We start from the raw sequence: 21,886 nt of genomic DNA, 5'->3' as shown, positions 1-21,886 counted from the left end.
AGCTTCATTTCCCAAATGAGCCACATGGGCTCCAGCTGGGAGCCCGCAGGCCCAGAACTGCCGGCCTGTAAGGTGCCGGTGTGGGCTTGAGGCTGACCCTCTGGACTCTGCTCCCAGCTGAGCACCAGACGCCGGGATGTGCCCATCACCGCTCCTCCCCGCCCTCGGAGCAGGGTGGCTCCCTCCGGCCTCTCCCCGATGTCGGAGGCGTGGGTAGCAGCTGGGAGAACCGGCTGGGTGCTGCCCCTCCCCTTGGGCTGGGCACGGAGTAGGCACCTGGCGGGCTCCCTGAGTGGCAGACGCTGTCGCTGCGCACACCTGGCCCCTGCGCCACTGCTCCCTGCTCGTCTTCCCCTCCCCGCCCTCGCCCACCTGCCATGGACGGGCCGGCAGAGCCGCACATCCCCGGCTTGTGGGACACCTATGAAGACGACATCTCGGAAATCAGGTAAGGCCCCGATCTGAGCGGGAGCCAGGAGATCCCAGGGAGGAGGTGGCTGTTTGAGGGAGCCAGGGGCTGTGGCAAGGGTGGCCTTCAGCCTCAGGCCTGGCCCGGACTTGGCTGGCGGGGCTGGGCTGGGCATCCACTGTGGGGTACAGGTCCCTCTTGAGAACGGAGCAAGGACTCAGCTAGTCACCAGCGGGGATGCCTGGCCTGTCCCTGTGCCTCTCCGGGCCTCAGTTTTTCTGTCTGTCAAAGGGGCTCATAAACCCTGTGTCTTCCTCATAGAGGTGAGGATGAGAGCAGGCACCTTGGTGCATACTAGTTGCTCAGGAAACGCAATGGCCTGTTGTACTCCATCGCTTCCCGGGACACCCCAGGCAAGCCCTGAGATAACGGGGCTGCTTGGGGGTAAAATGGGGGAGATTGGGATGCCGCTGAGACCCAGAGGGAGAAGCTGTGTCCTGGGGGCTTGGGGCGGAGAGGGTGGGCTCCAGACTCTTCAGGCCTTCTAGGAGTGGTTAGGGCAGAGCACTACCCACCCCCATGAGCTCAGCGCGATTCCGCTGTTCCTGGGGGTGAGTCAGACACTTTGACAGTACCTGCTTTCAGATGGGGAAACCGAGGCTGGGAGGGAAAGTGACACGGCGTCAGTTACACAGCTAGAAGCAAATCTGAACCCCGGTCAGTCTCACCCCCGAGTCTGCGGTTTCTCCTGCTCCTCATAGCCTTGGTGACGCCCCTTATACCCCTCCTCGAGGCTCCATTTCTCAGGTGAGCGTGCAGGGACCCAGAGAGGGCAGGCAGCCTGCCCCAGATCACACAGCAAACTGCTGAGACAGTCTCCGACCCCTCGTACACTCCTGCCAAGTGAGACCCTCCTGGCAGCCTGGGCCCCTCCAGCCACTGTGGGCTGTGAGGAACGGGACAACCGAAGCCTGTTCCCAGCCCAGTTCCCTCATTCCTTTCTTCTTTTATTTTTTTCGAAACGGAGTTTCGCTTTTTGTGGCCCAGGCTGGAGTGCAATGGCGCCATCTCAGCTCACTGCAGCCTCTGCCTCCTGGGTTCAAGTGATTCCCCACCCTCAGCCTCCTGAGTGTCTGAGTGTCTGGGATTACAGGAGCCTGCCACCATGCCTGGCTGATTTTATTTTTGTATTTTTAGTAGAGACTGGGTTTCGCCATGTTGGCCAGGCTGTTCTCCAACTCCTGGCATCAGGTGATCCGCCCGCCTCAGCCTCCTGAAGTGCTGGGATTACAGGTGTGAGCCATCATGGCTTTCTACTGTTTCAGGCCCTCTCCTCCCCTCCCTCAGCCAGAAGCCGGGGCCTGGAGAGGCCTTCCTGGTGCCTGGGACTCCAGAGACAGGAGCAGTTCAACCCTGATTGCTCTGTGACCTAGACAAGTTTTCTAGTGTCTCTGGGCCTCCTGGGCTGACAGCCGTGGCCAGGCTGGCCCAGTTCTGCTTGAGGGAGGTCCCAGGCCTTCTGAGTGCTGCAATTCTTCCCTCTGGAGATAAACAGATAAGCCAGCTCGCCTCCAGGGTTCCTGCCTCTGGGAAGGCCTCACCCCCACCCCATCCAGGCACCTGGGAACCTTTTTTATCCTTTTATCTCTGCTATGGCCCTGCCAGCTGGTCATAAAATGCCCTGAGTGACCTTGCTAAGGGGGTGACTTTGGTTCAGTCATTGGCCCTCTGCAAAGCTGTTTCGTCATCATGGTGGGGGGGGTGTGTGTGTGTGTATAACCCTCTAGCCCTGAATGGCTGCAGCACCTGGGACCTCAAGCTTCCAGACACTTCTGGAATCCCCTAGGACCTCAAGCTTCCAGACACTTCTGGAATCCCCTAGGCCTGGAGGTGTGCCTCTCCCCAGCCAGCCAGCTAGAGCGTCCCCCTGGGGCCCTCTTGCTCCTGATATCCCCCTCCCAGTCCCCCTCAAATACACAACATTCCCCACCCCGAACTCAGCAGTCACCCCCCCAAATTCGCACCTCCTCCTGGGTTGCCCATCTCAGGGATTCCCCATGCCCCCATCACTGGGTCAGATCCACAGGCCTGGTCCTGGCCCCCACCTTCCCCTCTGCTCGCTCCCAGCGGGTCAGTCCCCAGGCCCCACCCCTGTGCCTGACTCTCTGCCCCGACTTAGGCCTCATCTTCCCCTAAGCCCCCCACACCCAGCCTCAGCTGTCCCTCCTCCCTGCCATCCCGTGAATCCCTCAACACGCAGCCCTCACCCACCCCACCCTCTAGCCTCCTCACCTGCATTCCAGCTACTCTACTACTTGGTATGTTTTTTTGAGACGGAGTCTGGCTCTGTCACCCAGGCTGGAGTGCAGTGGTGCAATCTCGGCTCACTGTAACCTCCGCTTCCTGGGTTCAGGTGTATTACCTCATCTAATCCTCACAGTCACCTGAGATTAACCCACTTTGAATACCATCAGAGGTGAGGCCCAGAGAGGTTGAGTGACTTGCCTAGGGTCACACAGCAGTCAAGCAGGAAGTAGCCAGGATTTGAACTAGGGAAGCCTGACTCTATCACGCCCTGCACAGGGAATTTAAGGATGAGCAAGACTAAAAAGGAGTAAGATCCGGGAGGGAGACTCAACCCAGACAGGAGGTGAAGTGGGCACTCTGCGGTTTAGTCTCCGGAGTAGCTGGGAGACACGCGTACCACTGCACCCAGCTAATTTTTGTATTTTTAGTAGAGATGGGGTTTTACCATGTTGGCCAGGCTGGTCTCAAACTCCTGACCTCAGGTGATCCGCCCACTTCGGCCTCCAGAGTGCTGGAATTACAGGTATGAGCCACTGCGCCCGGCCTCTCTTTCTCTTTTTTTGGAGGGACAGGATCTGACTCTGTCGCGCAGGCTGGTCTTGAAATCATGACCTCAAGCGATCCTCCCATTTGGCTCGTTGAAGTGCCGAGATCACAGGGGTGAGCCACTGTGCTTGACCCACAGGTCCTGTCTCATCTCCAAACGGATCTCTGGCCATCCCCAACTCAACCCCTTCTGTGGCTTTCCCAGAACTCACAGCAATGGTCTCCAAAACCATTGTAAGGCACAGGTTTCTTTTGTCCAAGAGATCTTACTCCCCAGCAGAAATACATAACAAGCTGAGTGTGGTGTGATGGTGCACGCCTGTAATCCCAGCACTTTGGGAGGCCGAGGCAGGTGGATGACTTGAGGTCAAGAGTTCGAGATCAGCCCGGACAACATGGTGAAACCCTGTCTCTACTAAAAATACAAAAATTAGCTGAGTGTGGTGGTGCATGCCTGTAATCCCAGCTACTTGGGAGGCTGAGGCAGGAGATTCCCTTGAATCTGGGAGGTGGAGGTTGCAGTGAGCCGAGATGGCACCATTGCACTCCAGCCTGGGTGACAAAGCGAGACTCCCTCTCAAAAAGAGAAAAGAAAAGAAATATATAATAGAGCCAGGTGTGGTGGCGCATACCTTTAGTCCCAGCTACTCGGGGGGCTGAGGTGGAGGATTGCTTGAGCCCAGAAGTTCTGGGCTGTAGTGCGCTATGCCGATCAGGTGCCTGCACTAAGTTCAGCATCAATATGGTGACCTCCTGGGAGTGGGGGACCCAGGTTGCCTAAGGAGGAGTGAACTGGCCCAGGTCAGAAACAGAGCAGGTCAAAACTCCCGCGCTGATCAGTGGTGGGATCATGCCTGTGAATAGCCACTGCATTCCAGCCTGGGCAACATAGCAAGACCTGGGCTCCAAGGCCCCCTCTTCTCCCGTCTCATCTGCTTCCAGCCCCTCCCGCAGCTGCTTGTAGACCTACTGCAGCCAGGATCTCCCATTTTCTGGCCTTTGCACTCATGGTGCCATGTCCTTGGCTGAGCTGATCTCTGCCCTCTCTCCTTCCTTTGCTAAACTTTTCAGGCTTTAAGATTCAACACAGGCAATTTAGGATTTCTGGCTTGGGTGAGAGGGCACAGTGGGGTTTGAGAGAATGCAGGCAGACGTCCACCCCAGATCCCAGGTTCCTGATCATGCTGGTCTCTCTTCGTATCTGGCCCGTGGCACCAAAATATTGACCTGTTCGTAGATAGGAAATTAATGCAGGAAATTTGTGAAAAGGATGTCAAGAATGAATGAATGGTCTGGGTGCAGTGGCTCACACCTGTAATCCCAGCACATGGGGAGGCCGAGGCGGGTGGATCACCTGAGGTCGGGAGTCCGAGACCAGCCTGACCAACATGGAGAAACCCCGTCTCTACTGAAAATACAAAATTAGCCCAGCGTGGGGGTGTCCGCCTGTAATCCCAGCTCCTCCGGTGGCTGAGGCAGGAGAATCGCTTGAACCCGGGAGGCAGAGGTTGTGGTGAGTCCAGATTGTGCCACTGCACTTCAGCCTGGGCAAGGAGAGCAAAAGTCTATCTCAAAAAAAAAAAAAAAAAAAAGAATGAATGAATGAATGGAGGATCCATTAGGCAACCTCTGAGCCGGAGCTTCCAGGATGAGTCAGGGTTAGGAGACACGGAGGAGGGGCAGGGCGTGCTGGGAGAGTTGGGGCACAGGGCCAGAGATGGCTTCAGAAGAGTGAGGGGCAGGTGAGTCAGAGGAAGGCCAGCGCCAGAGGAAATTCCCAGTGGCGGGCCCTCCTCCAACAGACCCCAGCGGCTAGGCGGTTCCTTCTTTAAGCACCCCCAGGGAGAGCAACTAAACTGTTGTTTTCAGAATACAAGCACGTGTGATTAAAAAAAAAAAAAGTTATCCTAGGCCAGGCATGGTGGCTCCTGTCCATAATTCCAACACTTTGGGAGGCTGAGGTGGGAGGATCACTTGAGGCCAGGAGTTCAAGACCAGCCTGGACAATATAGCAAGATCCCTGTGTCTAAAAAAATAAAATAAAAACTGAGAATTGACCAGAATTGTATTCAGGATAGCAGCTCAAGGGAGGGGCAAATGCCACGGGGAGGAGCTCTGAGATATTGGCAAGATGCATTGCTCAGAATGTTCTAGTTTATGGGGTTCGTTATAAATTATGCTTTAGAAATTAATATGTGAGGCTGGGTGCAGTGGCTCATGCCTGTAATCCCAGCATTTTGAGAGGTCAAGGTGGGCAGATCCCTTGAGGTCAGGAGTTCAAGACCAACCTGGCCAACATGGTGAAACCCCTTCTCTACAAAAATTAGCTGGGCATGGTGGCACACACCTATAATTCCAGCTACTCCAGAGGCTGAGGCAGGAGAATCGCTTGAACCCAGAAGATAGAGGTTGCAGTGAGCGGAGACGGCACCACTGCACACCAGCTTGGGTAACAAGATTGAAACTCCATCTAAAAAAAAAAAAAAAAGAAATTTAATATGTGACCAGGCCAAGGTGGCTCATGCCTGTAATCCCAGCACTTTGGGAAGCCGAGGCGGGCAGATCACAAGGTCAGGAGTTCAAGACCAGCCTGGCCACCATGGTGAAACCCTGTCTCTACTGAAAACACAAAAATTAGCTGGGTGTGGTGGCAGGCACCTGTAATCCCAGCTACTTGGGAGGCTGAGGCAGGAGAATTGCTTGAATCAGGACCCAGGAGGTGGAGGTTGCAATGAGCCAAGATCGTGCCACTGCACTCCAGCCTGGGCTCCAAAGGGAGACTCCGTCTTAAAAAAGAAAAAAAGAGAAAGAAATGTAATATGTGTTCCATGTGGCCTTGTATGGAAAAAGGACTAAAAAGGATAATACAGGCTAAATTAAAATCGTAAGGGGAAAATATTAGGCATGGGCGATAGGCAGGACGGGCGCGGAGCTGCCACTCAAGCACAGGATGATACAATCCCTGTGACGTCCTTGACGTTGTCCTCAACCCATTGAGTGCTGTCTGTATCACTTCACCTAATCCTCACAGCCCTCTGAGATTAACCCACTTTACTGCCATCCCGTGTAAGAGGTGAGGCCCAGAGAGGTTGAGTGACATGCCCAGGGTCACACAGCTGCCAAGCAGGGCATCGCCAGGATTCGAACCAGGGAAGCCTGACCCTATCATGCCCTGGATGGGGAACTTAGGGATGAGTGAGACCAGGAAGGAGCGAGATCCAGGAGGGAGACTCAGCCCAGGCAGGAGGCGTAGCGGCGGCTCTGCAGTTCCAGGCATTTCTTTGCATTCCCGGCATGCTGGGCTGCGCAGTGTCAAGGCCGGAGAAGCCACGCGGGCCTTTGGACCTGGGGCGCCCCGGGCGGCCAGGGAGAGCTGCGATGGCTGCTCCTCCCCTTGCTCTGATCTCGGGAGTCCCTAGCGCCGCACCTTCTGATCTCTGCCTCTTATTGGCGAGGAGGGGCCGGCTCTGGTTTTACAACCCCAGCCCCGCCTGCCTTAGGTAGGGCTGAGCCACTTGAAAGATTTTACGGCCAAAGTCCTGCAAGTCACGAAGCTGCTTTTTCCGAGACTGGGGCTGATCGAGAGGTTTCAAACAATTAAATAGTAAGGCGGCTGGCCAGGCACGGTGGCTCACACCTGTAATCCCAGCACTTTGGGAGGCTGAGGCGGGCAGATCACCTGAGGTTGGGAGTTCGAGACCAGTCTGACCAACATGGAGAAACCCCATCTCTACTAAAAATACAAAATTAACCGGGTGTGGTGGCGCATGCCTGTGATCCCAGCTACTTGGGAGGCCGAGGCAGGAGAATCGCTTGAACCCGGGAGGCAGAGGTTGCAGTGAGCCAAGATTGTGTCATTGCACTCCAGCTGAGGTGACAGAGTGAGACTCTGTCTCAAAAAATAAAAAAAGAAAGAAGGCTTTGCCTTGCTGCTGGGTGAGATTTGGGCAGGCGGACGGGACAGGGGCTTCAGGGCCAGCACTACTGGATGCGGGGACTTGGGGAGAAGCAGAAAAAGATGCTCACAGTTCCCTCCCTCTCCCCCCAGCCCCCGACAAGGGACTCAGGCTAGGGGAGTGAGGGACGGGATGCGTTTTTCTTTCCACTTGCTCTCTGGGGTGGGGGGCAGCAGTTGTGCCTGGCGGGCCTGTGTAGGGACCGGCAGAGGAAAGCCGAGAAGTGAGCACGTTCAGAGTTCGGGCCCATTTGGGTTTGTTTTGTTTTTTTGAGACAGAGTCTTGCTCTGTGGCCCAGGCTGGAGCACAGCGGTGTGACTTTGGCTCCCTCCGCCTCCTGGGTTCAAGCGGTTCTCCTGCCTCCGCCTCCCAAGTAGCTGGGATGACAGGCACCCGCCACCGCGCCTGGCTGATTTTTGTATTTTTGGTAGAGACGGGGTTTGGCCACGTTAGCCTGCTGAGTTCAGGACCCATTTGGAAAGCACTGAGCAGCGCAGTTTGCCACCTGGAGGGTCTAGAGAAGGAACTGTGGGACCCAGTAGGTTGCCCATGATATCTAGTGAATGCCAGGGCGAGAAGGGAGCCTTGCCGGGAGGCCTGGAGTAGAAACCACAAGAGAGGTGTGGCCGGCTACTCACATGGGGACCAGAGCCCTGAGGATCCGGGAAAGTGGGGACTTGACACCGCAGACAAGAATGCCTGCAGGGGCTGGGCGCCACGGCTCACGCCAGTAACCCAACACTTTGGGAGGCCAAGGTAGGAGGATTGCTTGAGGCCAGGAGTTCAAGACCAGCCTGGGCAACATAGCAAACCCTCATCTCTGAAAAAAAATTAAAAAGAAGACGCTGGGCTCGGTGGCTCACACCTGTAATCCCAGCACTTGGGGAGGCCGAGGCGGGTGGATCACATGAGGTTGGGAGTTCAAGACCAGTCTGACCAACATGGAGAAACCCTGTCTCTACTAAAAATACAAAATTAGCTGGGCGTGGTGGCGCATGCCTGTGATCCCAGCTACGGGGAGGCTGAGGCAGGAGAATCGCTTGAACCCGGGAGGCGGAGGTTGTGGTGAGCCGAGATCATACTATTGCACTCCAGCCTGGGCAATAAGGGTGAAACTCTGTCTCAAAAAATAAATAAATAAAAGCCTGCAGGCAGGCAGTCCTTGGTTTGAATGCCGCCCCCTTGCTCTGGGACTCTCCTGGTGGACAGGACTGACCTTGAGGCTGGGCATCTGTGAAACGGGCAATGACCGGGGAAGGATCTGACCCCGGCTCACTGCTGACTCAGCTATTTCTCTTTCCTCCTTCCCCAGTTCCTGGGTCCCCTGCTGAGCCAGAAACTCCTGTGCTAGGAAGGGAGGGAATGGGTGAGGAATGATAAGAATAAGGAGCTTCCTGGCCGGGCGCGGTGGCTCACACCTGTAATCCCAGCACTTTGGGAGGCTGAGGTGGGTGATCACCTGAGGTCAGGAGTTTGAGACCAGCCTAGCCAACATGAGGAAACCCCGTCTCTACTAAAAATACAAAAATTAGCAGGCGCTTGGTGGTGGGTGCCTGTAATCCCAGCTACTTGGGAGGCTGCAGCAGGAGAATCACTTGAGCCTGGGAGGTGGAGGTTGCAGTGAGCCGAGACTGTTCCACTGCACTCCAGCCTGGGCAACTGAGCAAGACTCCGTATCAAAAAAACAACAAAAAAAAGAATGACGAGCTTCCTGAGTATCTGTCATTAGCCAGGCCCTGGCCCTGTGCTGAGGCCCGTGTGAGGATGAGCTCATTCAGTCTTCACAACAGCCCTGCGCATGCCCAGGCATACGATGCCCATTTTACAGATGGGAAAACTGAGGCCCCACCCACAACCCTCATGCCAGAGAAAGGAATGAGACAGTGGCTTGAAACTGCAGTCAGAGGCTGCCCCTCGGTGGCCATTTCTTCTCTGGGGGACTGATCACCCCTGTGGTTTCCATGACTCTGGCCACCTTCCATAGATAGATACTGTGAGGTCATAGGAACATATTTTCTTGTAGCCATGTATTTCCAAAAAAATAAAAGAAACAGGTGAAATTAATTTTAATTACGTATCTGCTATATCTGAAATATTATCATTTCCACAGATAGTCAATTTAAAAAATTGTCAATGAGGCTGAGCACAGTGACTCACACCTGTAATACCAGCAGTTTGGGAGGCTGAGGCGGGTGGATCACTTGAGGTAAGGAGTTCAAGACCAGCCTGGGCAATATGGTGAAACCCCATCTCTACTAAAAATACAAAACTTAGACAGGCTTGTTGATGGGCACCTGTAATCTCTCCTACTCGGGAGACTGAGGCAGGAGAATCGCTTGAACCTGGGAGGCGGAGTTTGCAGTGAGCCAAGATTGTGCCACTGAACTCCAGCCTGAGCAACAAGAGTGAAACCCTGTCTCTAAATAAGTAAACAAACAAATAAAATAAGCTGGGCGTGGTGGTGCATGGCTATAATCTCAGCTACTCCGGAGGCTGAGGCAGGAGAATTGCTTAAACCCAGGAGGCGGAGGCTGCGGTGAGCAGAGACGGCGCCACTGCACTCCAGCCTGGGCAACAAGAGCAAAACTCCATCTGAAAAAAAAAAAAAATTAGCCAGGTGTGGTGGTGCGTGCCTGTAATCCCAGCTACTCTGGAGGCTGAGGCAGGAGGATCGTTTGAACCCAGGAGGCGGAGGTTGCAGTGGGCTGAGATCACGCCATTACACTCCAGCCTGAGTGCAGCTGAGGAGGCAGAGCAAAACCTTGTCTCAAAAAAAAAATGATTGAATAAGTAATGAAGATAAGCTGGAAGGGAGAGAGAGAGGAGGCATTTGAGAGAAGGCAGGAGAGAAAAAAGTGAAGAGCGCCAGGTGAAAGGCATCGTGCAGCCTGCGGTTCCGCGGTGTGGTGGAGCACGTGGCGGGCAGGGAGCAAGCCGAACTGGACAGTGAGGACAGAACGACCCTGGCAGCCCAGCCAGAGCGGGACTCGGAGGGGCAGGGCCCGCGGTGAGACTGCAGGCTTCAAGGGACAGAGCCGGGACCTCGAACCTAAGGTGTGTTCCTATCAGCAGATGTGGGTGAAACGCTCTACAGGCCAGAGCCCCACTCTCTTCTCCAAAATGGGCCTTGGCTGGACGCCGTGGCTCATGCCTGTAATCCCAGCACTTTGAGAGGCTAAGGCAGGTGAATCACTTGAGGTCGGGAGTTTAAGACCAGCCTGGTCAACGTGGGGAAACCCCATCTCTACTAAAAATATAAAAATTAGCCAGGCACAGTGGCTCATGCCTGTAATCCAGGAACTTTGGGAGGCCAAGGCGGGAGGATCACTTGAGGTCAGGAGTTTGGAATTAGCCTGGTCAACATGGCGAAACCCCATCTCTACTAAAAATACAAAAATTAGGCTGGCCGAGGTGGCTCACGCCTGTAATCCCAGCACTTTGGGAGGCTGAAGCTGGCGGATCACCTGGGGTCAGGAGTTCCAGACCGTCCTGGCCAACATGGTGAAACCTGTTTCTACTAAAAATACAAAAAATTAGCTGGGCATGGTGGCACATGCCTGTAGTCTCAGCTACTTGGGAGGTTGAGGTAGGAGAATTGCTTAAACCCAAGAGGCAGAGGTTGCAGTGAGCTGAGATTGTACCACTGCACTCCAGCCTGGGCAACAAGAGTTAAACACTGTCTCAAAAAATAAAAAAATAAATCATAGTAATGTTTATATAGCTTTTGTTATTTATTATTTTTTTCTTTCTAGATCATAGTTGTATCTGTTTTGAGGATATATACAATATTTATGTACACTGTTTATTTTTTTGAGGCAGAGTCTCACTTCTTCACCCAGGCCAGAGTGCAGTGGTGCAATCTGAGCTCAATGCAACTTCCGCCTCCCAGGTTCAAGCAATTCTCAGCCTCCCGAGCAGCTGGGATAAACAGGCATGCACCACCATGCCTGGCTAATTTTTGTATTTTTAAGTAGAGACAGGTTTCACCATGTTGACAAGGCTGGTCTTGAACTCCCAATTTCAAGTGATCCACCCACCTCGGCCTCCCGAAGTGCTGGGATTAGAGGTGTGAGCCTCCATTCCCAGCCAATATTTATATAGATTTTAAATGTGCAAGAATTGGCAAGAAAAAAAAAAGTTAAAGGGGATCGTTCCCTGTCAGATCTCTTTTTTTAAAATATAAAATTTTATTAAAATAGATTATTTGTAGAGACAGGGTCTCACTATGTTATGCAGGCTGGTTTTGAATTCCTGGGCTCAAGCGATTCTCCCGCCTCGGCTTCCCAACGTGGTAGGATTACAGGCGAGAGCCACGGCACCTGGCCTCCTATCAGGTCTTAAAACCTACTTTACAGCTACTACAATGCAAATCAGCTGATATCCACTCTGTGACCCAGCAATTCTGTTCCTAGTTATTTGCCCAAGAGAAATGAGAATGCAGGTTCCCACAAAGACAGGAACAGCTGTGGCAGCTTTGGGAGTAATAGCCTGACCTGGAAACCGCCCAGGTGTCCATTAGCAGAGGCTGGATCAACACATTGTGATTTATTTATGCAGTGGAATTCTACTCAGCCGCAAACGGGAACAAGCCCTAATGTACACACAGACACGGAAAATGTCAGAAACGTTATGCTGAGCAAAGAAAGCCAGACACCAAAGAGCCTCTTCTATAAGATGACAGTTCTAGAATGTGCAAGACGGGGCTTAATCTGTGCAGTGCAGGGTGCAGGGGGTGGCATCTGGGGACAGGGCAGGGACTGATTGAGACAAGATGCAAGCCGGGGCCAGGCGCCATGGCTCACGCTTGTAATCCCAGCACTTTGGGAGACCAAAGTGGGTGGATCCCTTGAGGCCACAAGTTCAAGACCAGCCTGGCTAACATGGCAAAACCCCATCTCTACTAAAAATATAAAAAGTAGCTGGGCATGATGGCGCATGCCTGTAATCCCAGCTACTCCGGAGGCTGAGGCAGGAGAATCGCTTGAACACGGGAGGCAGAGGTTGCAGTGAACTGAGATGGTGCCACTGCACTCCAGCCTGGGCAACAGAGACTTCATCTCACACACACACGCAAAAAGACACCAGATGTAAGGAAACTATCTGAGGAGGGACTGTCGTGTATCTTAATGGGGGTTGGATAGCACAGGGTATGTGTGTGTCAAAATTCACTTGCGATATGTGCCTTCCTCCAAAGGAAAAGAATTTTATTTATTGAGACGGAGTCTCGCTCTGTCACCCAGGCTGAAGTGCAGTGGCACCATCTCGGCTCACTGCAACCTCCACCTCCTGGGTTCAAGCGATTCTCCTGCCTCAGCCTCCCGAGTAGCTGGGACTACAGGCACCCGCCACCATGCCCAGCTAATTTTCGTATTTTAAGTAGAGACAGGGTTTCACTGTGTTGGCCAGGCTGGTCTCGAACTCCTGACCTCGTGATCCACCCGCCTCAGCCTCCCAAAGTGTTGGGATTACAAGCGTGAGCCACCATACCTGGACAATTTTTTCAATTTTTTATCTTTTCAGACACAGAGTCTTGGCTGGGCGTGGCGGCTCACGCCCTTAATCAGGATCACCTGAAGCCAGGAGTTCGAGACCAGCCTGGCCAACATCTTGAAATCCCGTCTTTAATAAAAATACAAAAATTAGCCGGGCATGATTGCACGCACCTGTAATCCCAGCTACTTGGGAAACTGAGGCAGGAGATTGAACCCGGGAGGTGGAGGTTGCAGTGAGCTGAGATGGCGTCGCTGCATTCCAGCCTGGGCGACAGAGCGAGACTCCGTCTCAAAAGGTGCAGTGGCCTCATCACAGATCACTGCAGTTTAGAACTCCTGGGCTCAAGCAGTCGTCCCACCTCAGCCTCCCAAAGTGCTGGGATTACAGATGTGAGCCACTGTGCCAGGCCTGCTTTTCTACGTAACTAAGAGATGACTTTCCATCTGCCTCCACCCTTACCCTTCTGTTCTTCGTATTATCTCAGACATCTTGCCAAACGAGTGCCACCTCCTCCTCCTAACCTTTTATTATGAAATTTTTTGAAACTTACAAGAACATTGGAAGGATTACCCCATGAATCCCCCTATTCTCACCACCACTAAAATTTGGGGTTTTCCAAGTTTTAAATTTTTTTTTTTTTACAGTGTCACTCTCAGGAGACGCTACAATTTTATTACATAGTACCTATGTTGTCACAGGTCTTTGCATCCCTCTAGCCATTTATCCTTCTGGTTTTTTATTTTTATTTTTTGAGACAGAGTTTTGCTCTTGTCGCCCAGGCTGGAGTGCAGTGGCGCGATGTTGGCTCACCACAACCTCCGCCTCCCGAGTTCGAGCAATTCTCTTGCCTCAGCCTCCTGAGTGGCTGGAATTACAGGTGCCCGCCCCATGCCCAGCTAATTTTTTGTATTTTTAGTAGAGACAGGTTTCATCATGTTGGCCAAGCTGGTCTCAAACTCCTGACTTCAGGTCACCTGCCTGCCTCAGCCTCCCAGAGTGCAGGGATTACAGGGGTGCGTCACCTTGCCCGGGCCAATTTTTGTTTTTTTTAATTTTTATTTTATTTATTTATTTTTTAAATTTTAAAAATATTTATTTATTTATTTAAAGATGGGGTTTCACCGTGATGGCCAGGCTGGTCATGAACTCCTGACCTCAGGTGATCCACCCGCCTCTGCCTCCTAAAGTGCTAGGATTACAGGCGTGAGCCACCGCGCCCGGCTAATTTTTGTTTTTTTAGTAGAGACAGGGTTTCACCATGTTAGACAGGCTGGTCTCTAGCTCACAACCTCAGGTGATCTGCCCACCTAGGCCTCCCAAAGTGCTGGGATTACAGGTGTGAGTCAGGACGCCTGGCGTAATCCTTACATTTGTCGCCTTTCAAAGTAAGTTGCAGACATCTGAATGTTTCACCCTAAACATTCCAGGCTGGATGTTATTAACTACTTCAATATTTGTTCACGGTGTGTGTGTGTGTGTGTGTGTGTGTGTTTGAGTGTTTGAGAGGGACTCTCCCTCTGTCACCCAGGCTGGAGTGCAGTAGCTGGACCTTGACTCACTTCACCTCTATCTCCCAGGTTCAAACGATTCTCCTGCTTTAGCCGCTGGAATAGCTGGGATTACAGGCCCCGCCACCAGGCTCGGCTAAGTTTTGTATTTTTAGTAGAGATGGAGTTTTGCCATGTTGGCCAGGCTGGTCTCGAACTCCTGTCCTCAGGTGACCTGCCTGCCTCAGCCTCCCAGAGTGCTGGGATTACATGAGCCACTGCACCTGGCCAATGTGTTTCTTTTTCTTTTTTTTTTTTTTTTTTGAGACGGAGTTTCGCTCTTGTTACCCAGGCTGGAGTGCAATGGCGCGATCTCGGCTCACTGCAACCTCCGCCTCCTGGGTTCAGGCAATTCTCCTGCCTCAGCCTCCTGAGTAGCTGGGATTATAGGTACGTGCCACCATGCCCAGCTAATTTTTTGTATTTTTAGTAGAGACGGGGTTTCACCATGTTGACCAGGATGGTCTCGACCTATTGACCTCGTGATCCACCCGCATCGGCCTCCCAAAGTGCTGGGATTACAGGCGTGAGCACCGCACCCGGCCCTCTTTTTTTCTTTATAGAAGTTTACCTACAGTCAACCACACAAATCTAAAGTGTGCTTATTTAATTTTTGTTTTAATTTTTTTTTCTTTTGAGATAGGATCTTGCCCTGTCGGTTGGAAGGAGTACAGGGGTGCAACCACCGCCCACTGCAGCCTCGACCTCCCCCGCTCAGGCAGTCCTACGTCAGCCTCCTAAGTAGGTGAGATGACAGGCATGTGCCACCACACCCAGCTAATTGATTGATTGATTTTTTGATGGAGTCTCACTGTGTTACCCAGGCTGGTCGGTTACCCAGGTTATTACCCACGCTTTGCGATGATGTGGTCTGGGCTCACTGCAACCTCCTCCTCCTGGGTTCAAGCAGTTCTCCCACCTCACCTCTCAGCCTCTCGAGGAGCTGGGACTACAGGCACGGGCCACCACCCACTGGCTAATTTTTTTTTTTTAGATGGAGTTTCGCTCTTGTTGCCCAGGCTGGAGTATAGTGGTTGGATCTCAGCTCACCGCAACCTCCGCCTCCCGGCTTCAAGTGATTCTCCTGCCTCAGCCTCCTGAGTAGCTAGGATTACAGGCATGCGCCACCACGCCCGGCTAATTTTGTATTTTTAGTAGAGATGGGTTTCACCATGTTGACCAGGCTGCTCTTGAACTCCTGATCTCAGGTGATCCGCCCGCCTCGGCCTCCCAAAGTGCTGGAATTACAGGCGTGAGCCACCGTGCCCAGCCTAATTTTTTTTATTGTTATTTGTAGAGATGGAGTCTCACTATGTTGTCCAGTCTGGTCTCAAACTCCTAGGCTCAAGGAATCCTCCCACCTTGGCCTCCCAAAATGCTGGGATTATAGGCAGGAGCCACTGCAGCCAGCCTAAAGTGTGCTCATGTTGAGAAATATATGTATGGCCGGGTGCGATGGCTCACGCCTGTAAACCCAGCACTTTGGGAGACCGAGCCTGGTAGATTGCTTGAAGCCAGGAGTTCGAGACCAGCCTAGGCAACATGGTGAAACCCACCCCCCCATCTCTACTAAAAATACGAAAGTTAGATGGACATGCTGGGTGTGGTGGCTCATGCCTGTAATTCTAGCACTTTGGGAGGCTGAGGCAGGCAGGTCACCTGAGCTCAGGAGTTCGAGACCAGCCTGGGCAACACAGTGAAACCCCATCTCTACTAAAATACAAAAAATTAGCTGGGCATGGCAGTGTGCGCCTGTAATCCCAGCTACTCGAGAGGCAGAGGCAGGAGAATTGCCTGAACCCAGGAGGCGGAGGTTGCAGTGAGCCGAGATCATGCCACTGCACTCCAGCATGGGCAACAAGAGTAAAACTCTGTCTCAAAAAACAAACAGACAAACAAATAAATAAATAGGGCTGCAAAAGAGGCCAGCAGGATGCAGAGATGGGCAGTAATGTGAGCAGGGGTGGAGAGGTCTTCTTGTTTTAGCCAAGGTGGTTAGGGAAGACCCAAGCCCTGAAGACGAAGAAGGAGCCGGGCTTGAATCCTGTAAATGTTCCCAAACATCTCCCTGAGGGGTCATGCCAGTCACATTTCCTGCCGAGAGCATTTCTCTGTGGCCAAGGGTGAGTCATCCTGCTGAGAGGTTGAGCTGGGGACGCCTGTCCAGATGGCTCCCAGTGCAAGCCTGTCCAGAGATGAATGAGGGTGGGCCTGGCAGGGAGAACAGGCAGGACGGAGGCAGGGCAGGGCGCCGAGACACTGCTCCACGTCCTGGGAGTGAGGCGCATTGAACCCAGCTCGGGCCGGGGGTCTTGGCAACACTCTCTCTCTCCAGAGAAAGGCGAGTTGATCACAGGAGCCGGCAGTGAGTCAGCGGCACCGCCAGGGCTGCTGATCGCATTCCTGCAAGGGTGGACCACTCAGGGGCCCCCAGCTCCAGCCCCACTCAGACCCCAGAATCCCAGCAGCCCACCACTCGCTTCCTTTTCGCGCATGCTTTTTCCTGGGCCCCACACACCGCTCCATCTCTCACCATCTGCAGGTCTTTGCTCAGATGTTCCTGATGCCGCTGAGTCAGCAGCGTTTGGCATTTAGATACATGATAAATTTTAGATTAAATATTAGATGAATTTTTATCTAAAACTGCAACCCACTGGGCTCAGTGACACTTGTAATCCCAGCACTTTAGGAGGCTGAGATAAGAGGATCATTTGAGCCCAGGAGTTTCCTTTCTTTTTTTTCTTTCCTTTTCTTTCTTTTTTTTTTGAGACAGAGTCTTGCTCTGTCTCCCAGGCTGGAGTGCAGTGGCACAATCTCAGCTCACTGCAACCTCCATCTCCCAGGTTCAAGCAATTCTCCTGCCTCAGCCTCCCGAGTAGCTGGGACTACAGGTGTTTGCCACCACGCCCAGCTAATCTTTGTATTTTTAGTAGAGATGGTGTTTCACCATATTGGCCAGGCTGGTCTGAAACTCCTGACCTCGTGATCCGCCCGCCTCGGCCTCCCAAAGTGCTGGGATTAGAGGCGTGAGCCACTACACCTGGCTCTTTTTTTCTTTTTTTAAGAGATGTTGTCTCCCTGTTTGTAGCCCAGGCTGGTCTTAGACTCCTGGCCTCAAGCAATCCTCCCATCTCAGTCTCTCAAAATACTGAGATTACAAGCATGAGCCACCATGCCTGGCCTGAAGATCCTTTTTTTTTTTTTTTTCTGAGACACAGACTCTGTCATCCAGGCTGGAGCGCAGTGACACAATCCTAGCTCACTGCAACCTCCACCTCCCAGGTTCAAGTGGTTCTCCTGCCTCAGCCTCCCGAGTAACTGGGATTACAGGCACCCGCCACCACGTCCGGCTAATTTTGTATTTTTAATAGAGATGGGGTTTCGCCGTGTTGCCCAGGCTGGTCTCAAACTCCTGACGTCAAGTAATCCACCCGTCTTGGCCTCCCAAAGTGCAGGGATTATCAGCGTGAGCCACCGCATCAAGATTGTTAGTCACGTCTGCAAAATCCATTTTGCCACTTGTGGAAGACAGTCTCAGATTTCAAGGATTAGGACGAGGGCATCACTGGGGGCTGTGATTGAGCCAAGCACAGTCACAGAGCTGGAACACTGAGCTCACCTTCCGAGTCTGGCTCTTTCACGTAGTGCAATGCCTCGGGAGCCTTCCCTGTGGCTGTGGGAACCGTTCTTTCTCGTGGCTGAGTAGTATCATATGGCACAGATGTACTGCTGTTTATCCACTCACCCATGGAAGGACGTTCGGGCCGTCCCCAGGGCTTAGCAGTTATGAGTAGAGCAGCTATAAACATGAGTAGAGATGAGGGTCAACTATAGATATTTGTATAAACATAGAGGCTTCCGTTTCTCTTGGACAAACACCCAGAAGGGAGAGTGACTCTGGTGTTTGGATTTTGGATTTCTTCTGTTTTGAGACAGAGTCTTGCTCTGTTGCCCAGGCTGGAGTGTACTTGTGTGATTTGGGCTCACTGCAACCTCTGTCGCCCGGGTACAAGATTCTCCTGCCTCGGCCTCCCAAGTAGCTGGAACCACAGGCAGGTGCCACCGCCCCTGGCTAATTTTTGTATTTTTAGTAGAGGCAGGGTTCTACCATGTTGGCCAGGCTGGTCTCGAACTCCTGACCTCAAATGATCCTCTCACATCAGCCTCCCAAAGTGCTGGGATTACAGGTATGAGCCACCACGGTTGGCCTATTATTATTATTATTATTATTCTTATTATTATTATTCTTGAGATGGAGTTTCGCTCTTGTTACCCAGGCTGGAGTGCAATGGCGCGATCTCGGCTCACCACAACCTCCGCCTCCTGGGTTCAAGCAATTCTGCTGCCTCAGCCTCCAGAGTAGCTGGGACTATAGGCACGCGCCACCATATGACCAGCTAATTTTTTGTATTTTTAGTAGAAATGGGGTTTCACCATGTTGACCAGGATGGTCTCGATCTCTTGACCTCATGATCCACCCACCTCAGCCTCCCAAAGTGCTGGGATTACAGGCGTGAGCCACCGCGCCCGGCCTTATTATTATTTTTAGAGATGAGGTCTTGCTTTGTCACCCAGGCTGGAGTGCAGTGGTAAGGTCAGAGCTCCCTGTAGCCTTGAACTACTGGGCTCAAGTGATCTTCCTACCTCAGCTTCCCAAGTAGCTGGGACTACGGGTACAGGCCACCATGCCTGGCTAATTTTTTTTTCAATAAAAAACCTTATTTAATAGGTTTCACTAAATAAGGCTTGGCACGGTAGCTCACACCTGTAATCCCAGCACTCTGGGAGGCTGAGGTGGGAGGATCACCTGAGGTCAGGAATTCAAGACCAGCCTGGCCAACATGGTGAAACCCCATCTCTACTAAAAATACAAAAATTAGCGAAGCATGGTGGTGGGCACCTGTAATCCCAGCTACTCCAGAGGCTGAGGCAGGAGACTTGCTTGAACCTGGGAGAGGGAGGTTGCAGTGAGCCGAGATTCTGCCACTGTACTCCAGCCTGGGTGACAGAGCAAGATTCCATCTCAAAAAAAAAAAAAAAGAGGCCAGGCACAGCAGCTCACACCTGTAATCCTAGCATTTTGTGAGGCCAATGTGGGTGGATCACGAGGTCAGGAGATCGAGACCATACAGGCTAACACCATGAAACCCTGTCTCTATTAAAAATACAAAAAATTAGCCGGGTGTGGTGGTGCATGCCTGTAGTCCCAGCTACTCAGGAGGCTGAGGCAGGAGAATGGCTTGAACCCAGGAGGTAGAGTTTGCAGTGAGCCGAGATCATGCCACTGCACTCTAGCCTGGGTGACAGAGTGAGATTCCAAAAAAAAAAAAGAAAAGAATCGCATGTCAGGGGCTCGCAGGCAGAGCCATTCGCTGTCCAGGAGGCTGAGTCATTCTCGGCAATCACACACCCACCCGCCCACTGTGGCCACCCGGTCGGAGCTCTATCTGCTGTCCCTGCTCACGGCCTCTCGCTGGCTCAATTGTCCCCTTCATTCCTCCGCTCAAATCGAGCGATACCTGCACGGCTCTGGACATGTTTTGTGGGAACAAACAGGCCTGTGACCCAGGCAGAGGGATGTCTCCCTGGGGCCAGATTTGCTTTGCAAGGTGAACAGCCACTTGCAGGGCACCTGTCCTAGGAATGCGAGAATGCAGCCGTGTAGGTGTGTGGGCGGGTGCGGGCGCTGCTTGGTTGCCTCTGTGATCAGGCCCAGAGAATGACAGGGTGGGGGGCATTTTCAGGAGGGGCAACAGCAGCTCCAGGGACCCAGAGGTGGACTAGTGCTCAGTGCATTTGGGGTCTTGGCCGGACTGTGCGGTTCATGGTGAAGGAGGGACTGAGTCTACAGGGTTGAGAGGCCACTGTGGCCTCGGTTCAAATTCCAGCTCTGTTCCGTTCTTGTGTGGCCACAGGCAAATCGCTTCCTCCTTGAACTTCCATATCCTCTCTCGAGACCAATTCTACCCCACCCACTGCACAACAACAGGTCTGTTTGTGTGTTTGTTTTTAGAAGCAGGGCCTCATGCTGTCACCCAGGCTGGAGTGCAGTGGTGCAATCTCAGCTCACTGCAGCCTCAAACTCCTGGGCTCAATTGATCCTCCCACCTCAGCCTCCCGAGTAGCTGGGACTATAGGTGCATGCCACTACACTCAGCTAATTTTTTTTTGTTTTTTTTTTTGAGATGGAGTTTCACTCTTGTTGCCCAGGCTAGAGTGCAGTGACGTGATGGCTCACCGCAACCTCCGCCTCCTGGGTTTAAGCGATTCTCCTGCCTTGGCCTCCCGAATAGCTGGGATTACAGGCATGTGCCACCACGCCCGGCTAATTTTTGTATTTTTTAGTAGAGATGGGGTTTCTCCATGTTGGTCAGGCTGGTCTTGAACTCCTGACCTCAGGTGATCCACCCACCTCGGCCTGGGAAAGTGCTGGGATTACAGGCATGAGCCACTGTGCGTGGCACTCAGCTAATATTTTTGTATCGAGACGGTGATCTCACTGTGTTGTTCAGGCTGCTCTTAAACACCTGGCCTCAAGTAATCTTCCTGTTTTGGCCTCCCAAAGTGCTGGGACTGCAGATGTGAGCCACCTCACCCAGCCCTTGGAGATCTTTCAAAATGTCCGCAGCACCCAAGGCTGAGAGCTCCTGCAGCAGCTGAAAGACTTTGACTTTCCATTCGTCCTGGTAAACCCCTTCCTTCCTACACTCATTCACTCAAACACTGGTTGAGCACCAACGTCTCCCAGCACTGTGGGCTCCAACCTGGCCTCCGGAGGGTGGGGCTGGGACCCCCAGTTTGGAGATTGCAGGTGCTGGAGCAGAATGGGCAGGACACCTTCCTATTCATTCATTAATTCGTTCAGGGCCTCCCCAAAGGCACAGGGTCTTGTTGGCATCTGAGTTTTCCCCTCCTGTAAGCTGGGAAGGAGATGTCTTCCCTCAAGGAGCTGTTGGCCAGATCAAAGACAAATAATGCTACACAGAGCTTCCATTGGCTGATAAATGTATCAGGAGCCAGGCACTTAAAATATATTATCCTGTTGAATCCCCAAGTAGGATTAAAACCTCAAGGCAGAGATGGCTTTTATCCTCATGTGACAGATGAGGAAACTGAGGATCAAAGAGGCGGGGTCCACTGCCCAAGGCACCAAAAGGGCAATTGGGACCAATGGAAGCCTAGCCAAGGCCCAGCAGGTGCCCAGGGGCTAATCCTCCTGGAAACGGATTACCTCACTGCACACGCCCACTGGGCTAAATCTGCCTGGTAACCGGTGACGTCATCACTAATTCCACACCCACACTCAACCTATGGGATAACTGATGACATCACTGAACGAACAAAGTACTGCAATTTATTGAAGGCCTAAGGTGTGCCCAAGGCTGTGCTAGGCAGACTCTCCTCCGAGCTCACATAGGCCCCTGTGGTACCTGCTACTGCATGAAATAACCATAATAATTTTAGTTCAAAGTTATGGAATGCAAACTATGAGCTAGGCTCTGTATTAACCTTTTTTTTTTCTTTTTGAGACGGAGTCTCCCTCTGTCGCCCAGGCTGGAGTGCAGTGGTGCCATTTCGGCTCACTGCAACCTCTGCCTCTTGGGTTCAAGCGATTCTCCTGCCTCAGC

General features: G+C 52.6%; 1 protein-coding gene across 1 annotated transcript in view; it reads left to right on the top strand.

Annotated features, from left to right (window-relative positions):
* Positions 1-377: 377 nt before the first annotated feature.
* The window catches only part of SULT2B1 (sulfotransferase family 2B member 1), a 47,554-nt gene continuing 26,045 nt past the window's right edge, over positions 378-21,886 (top strand). The window contains exon 1 of the mRNA XM_064380774.1: positions 378-448. Within this exon, the coding sequence (XP_064236844.1) occupies positions 378-448 (71 nt within the window). The remainder of the gene's footprint in view (positions 449-21,886) is intronic.

Source organism: Aotus nancymaae, unplaced genomic scaffold, assembly GCF_030222135.1.
Source record: "Aotus nancymaae isolate 86718 unplaced genomic scaffold, 86718_ANA_hifiasm-v0.15.2.pri h1tg000028l, whole genome shotgun sequence".
NCBI lineage: Eukaryota > Metazoa > Chordata > Mammalia > Primates > Aotidae > Aotus > Aotus nancymaae.
Note: the sequence above shows the minus strand (reverse complement) of the source record. Positions and strands in the feature narration are given on the sequence as shown.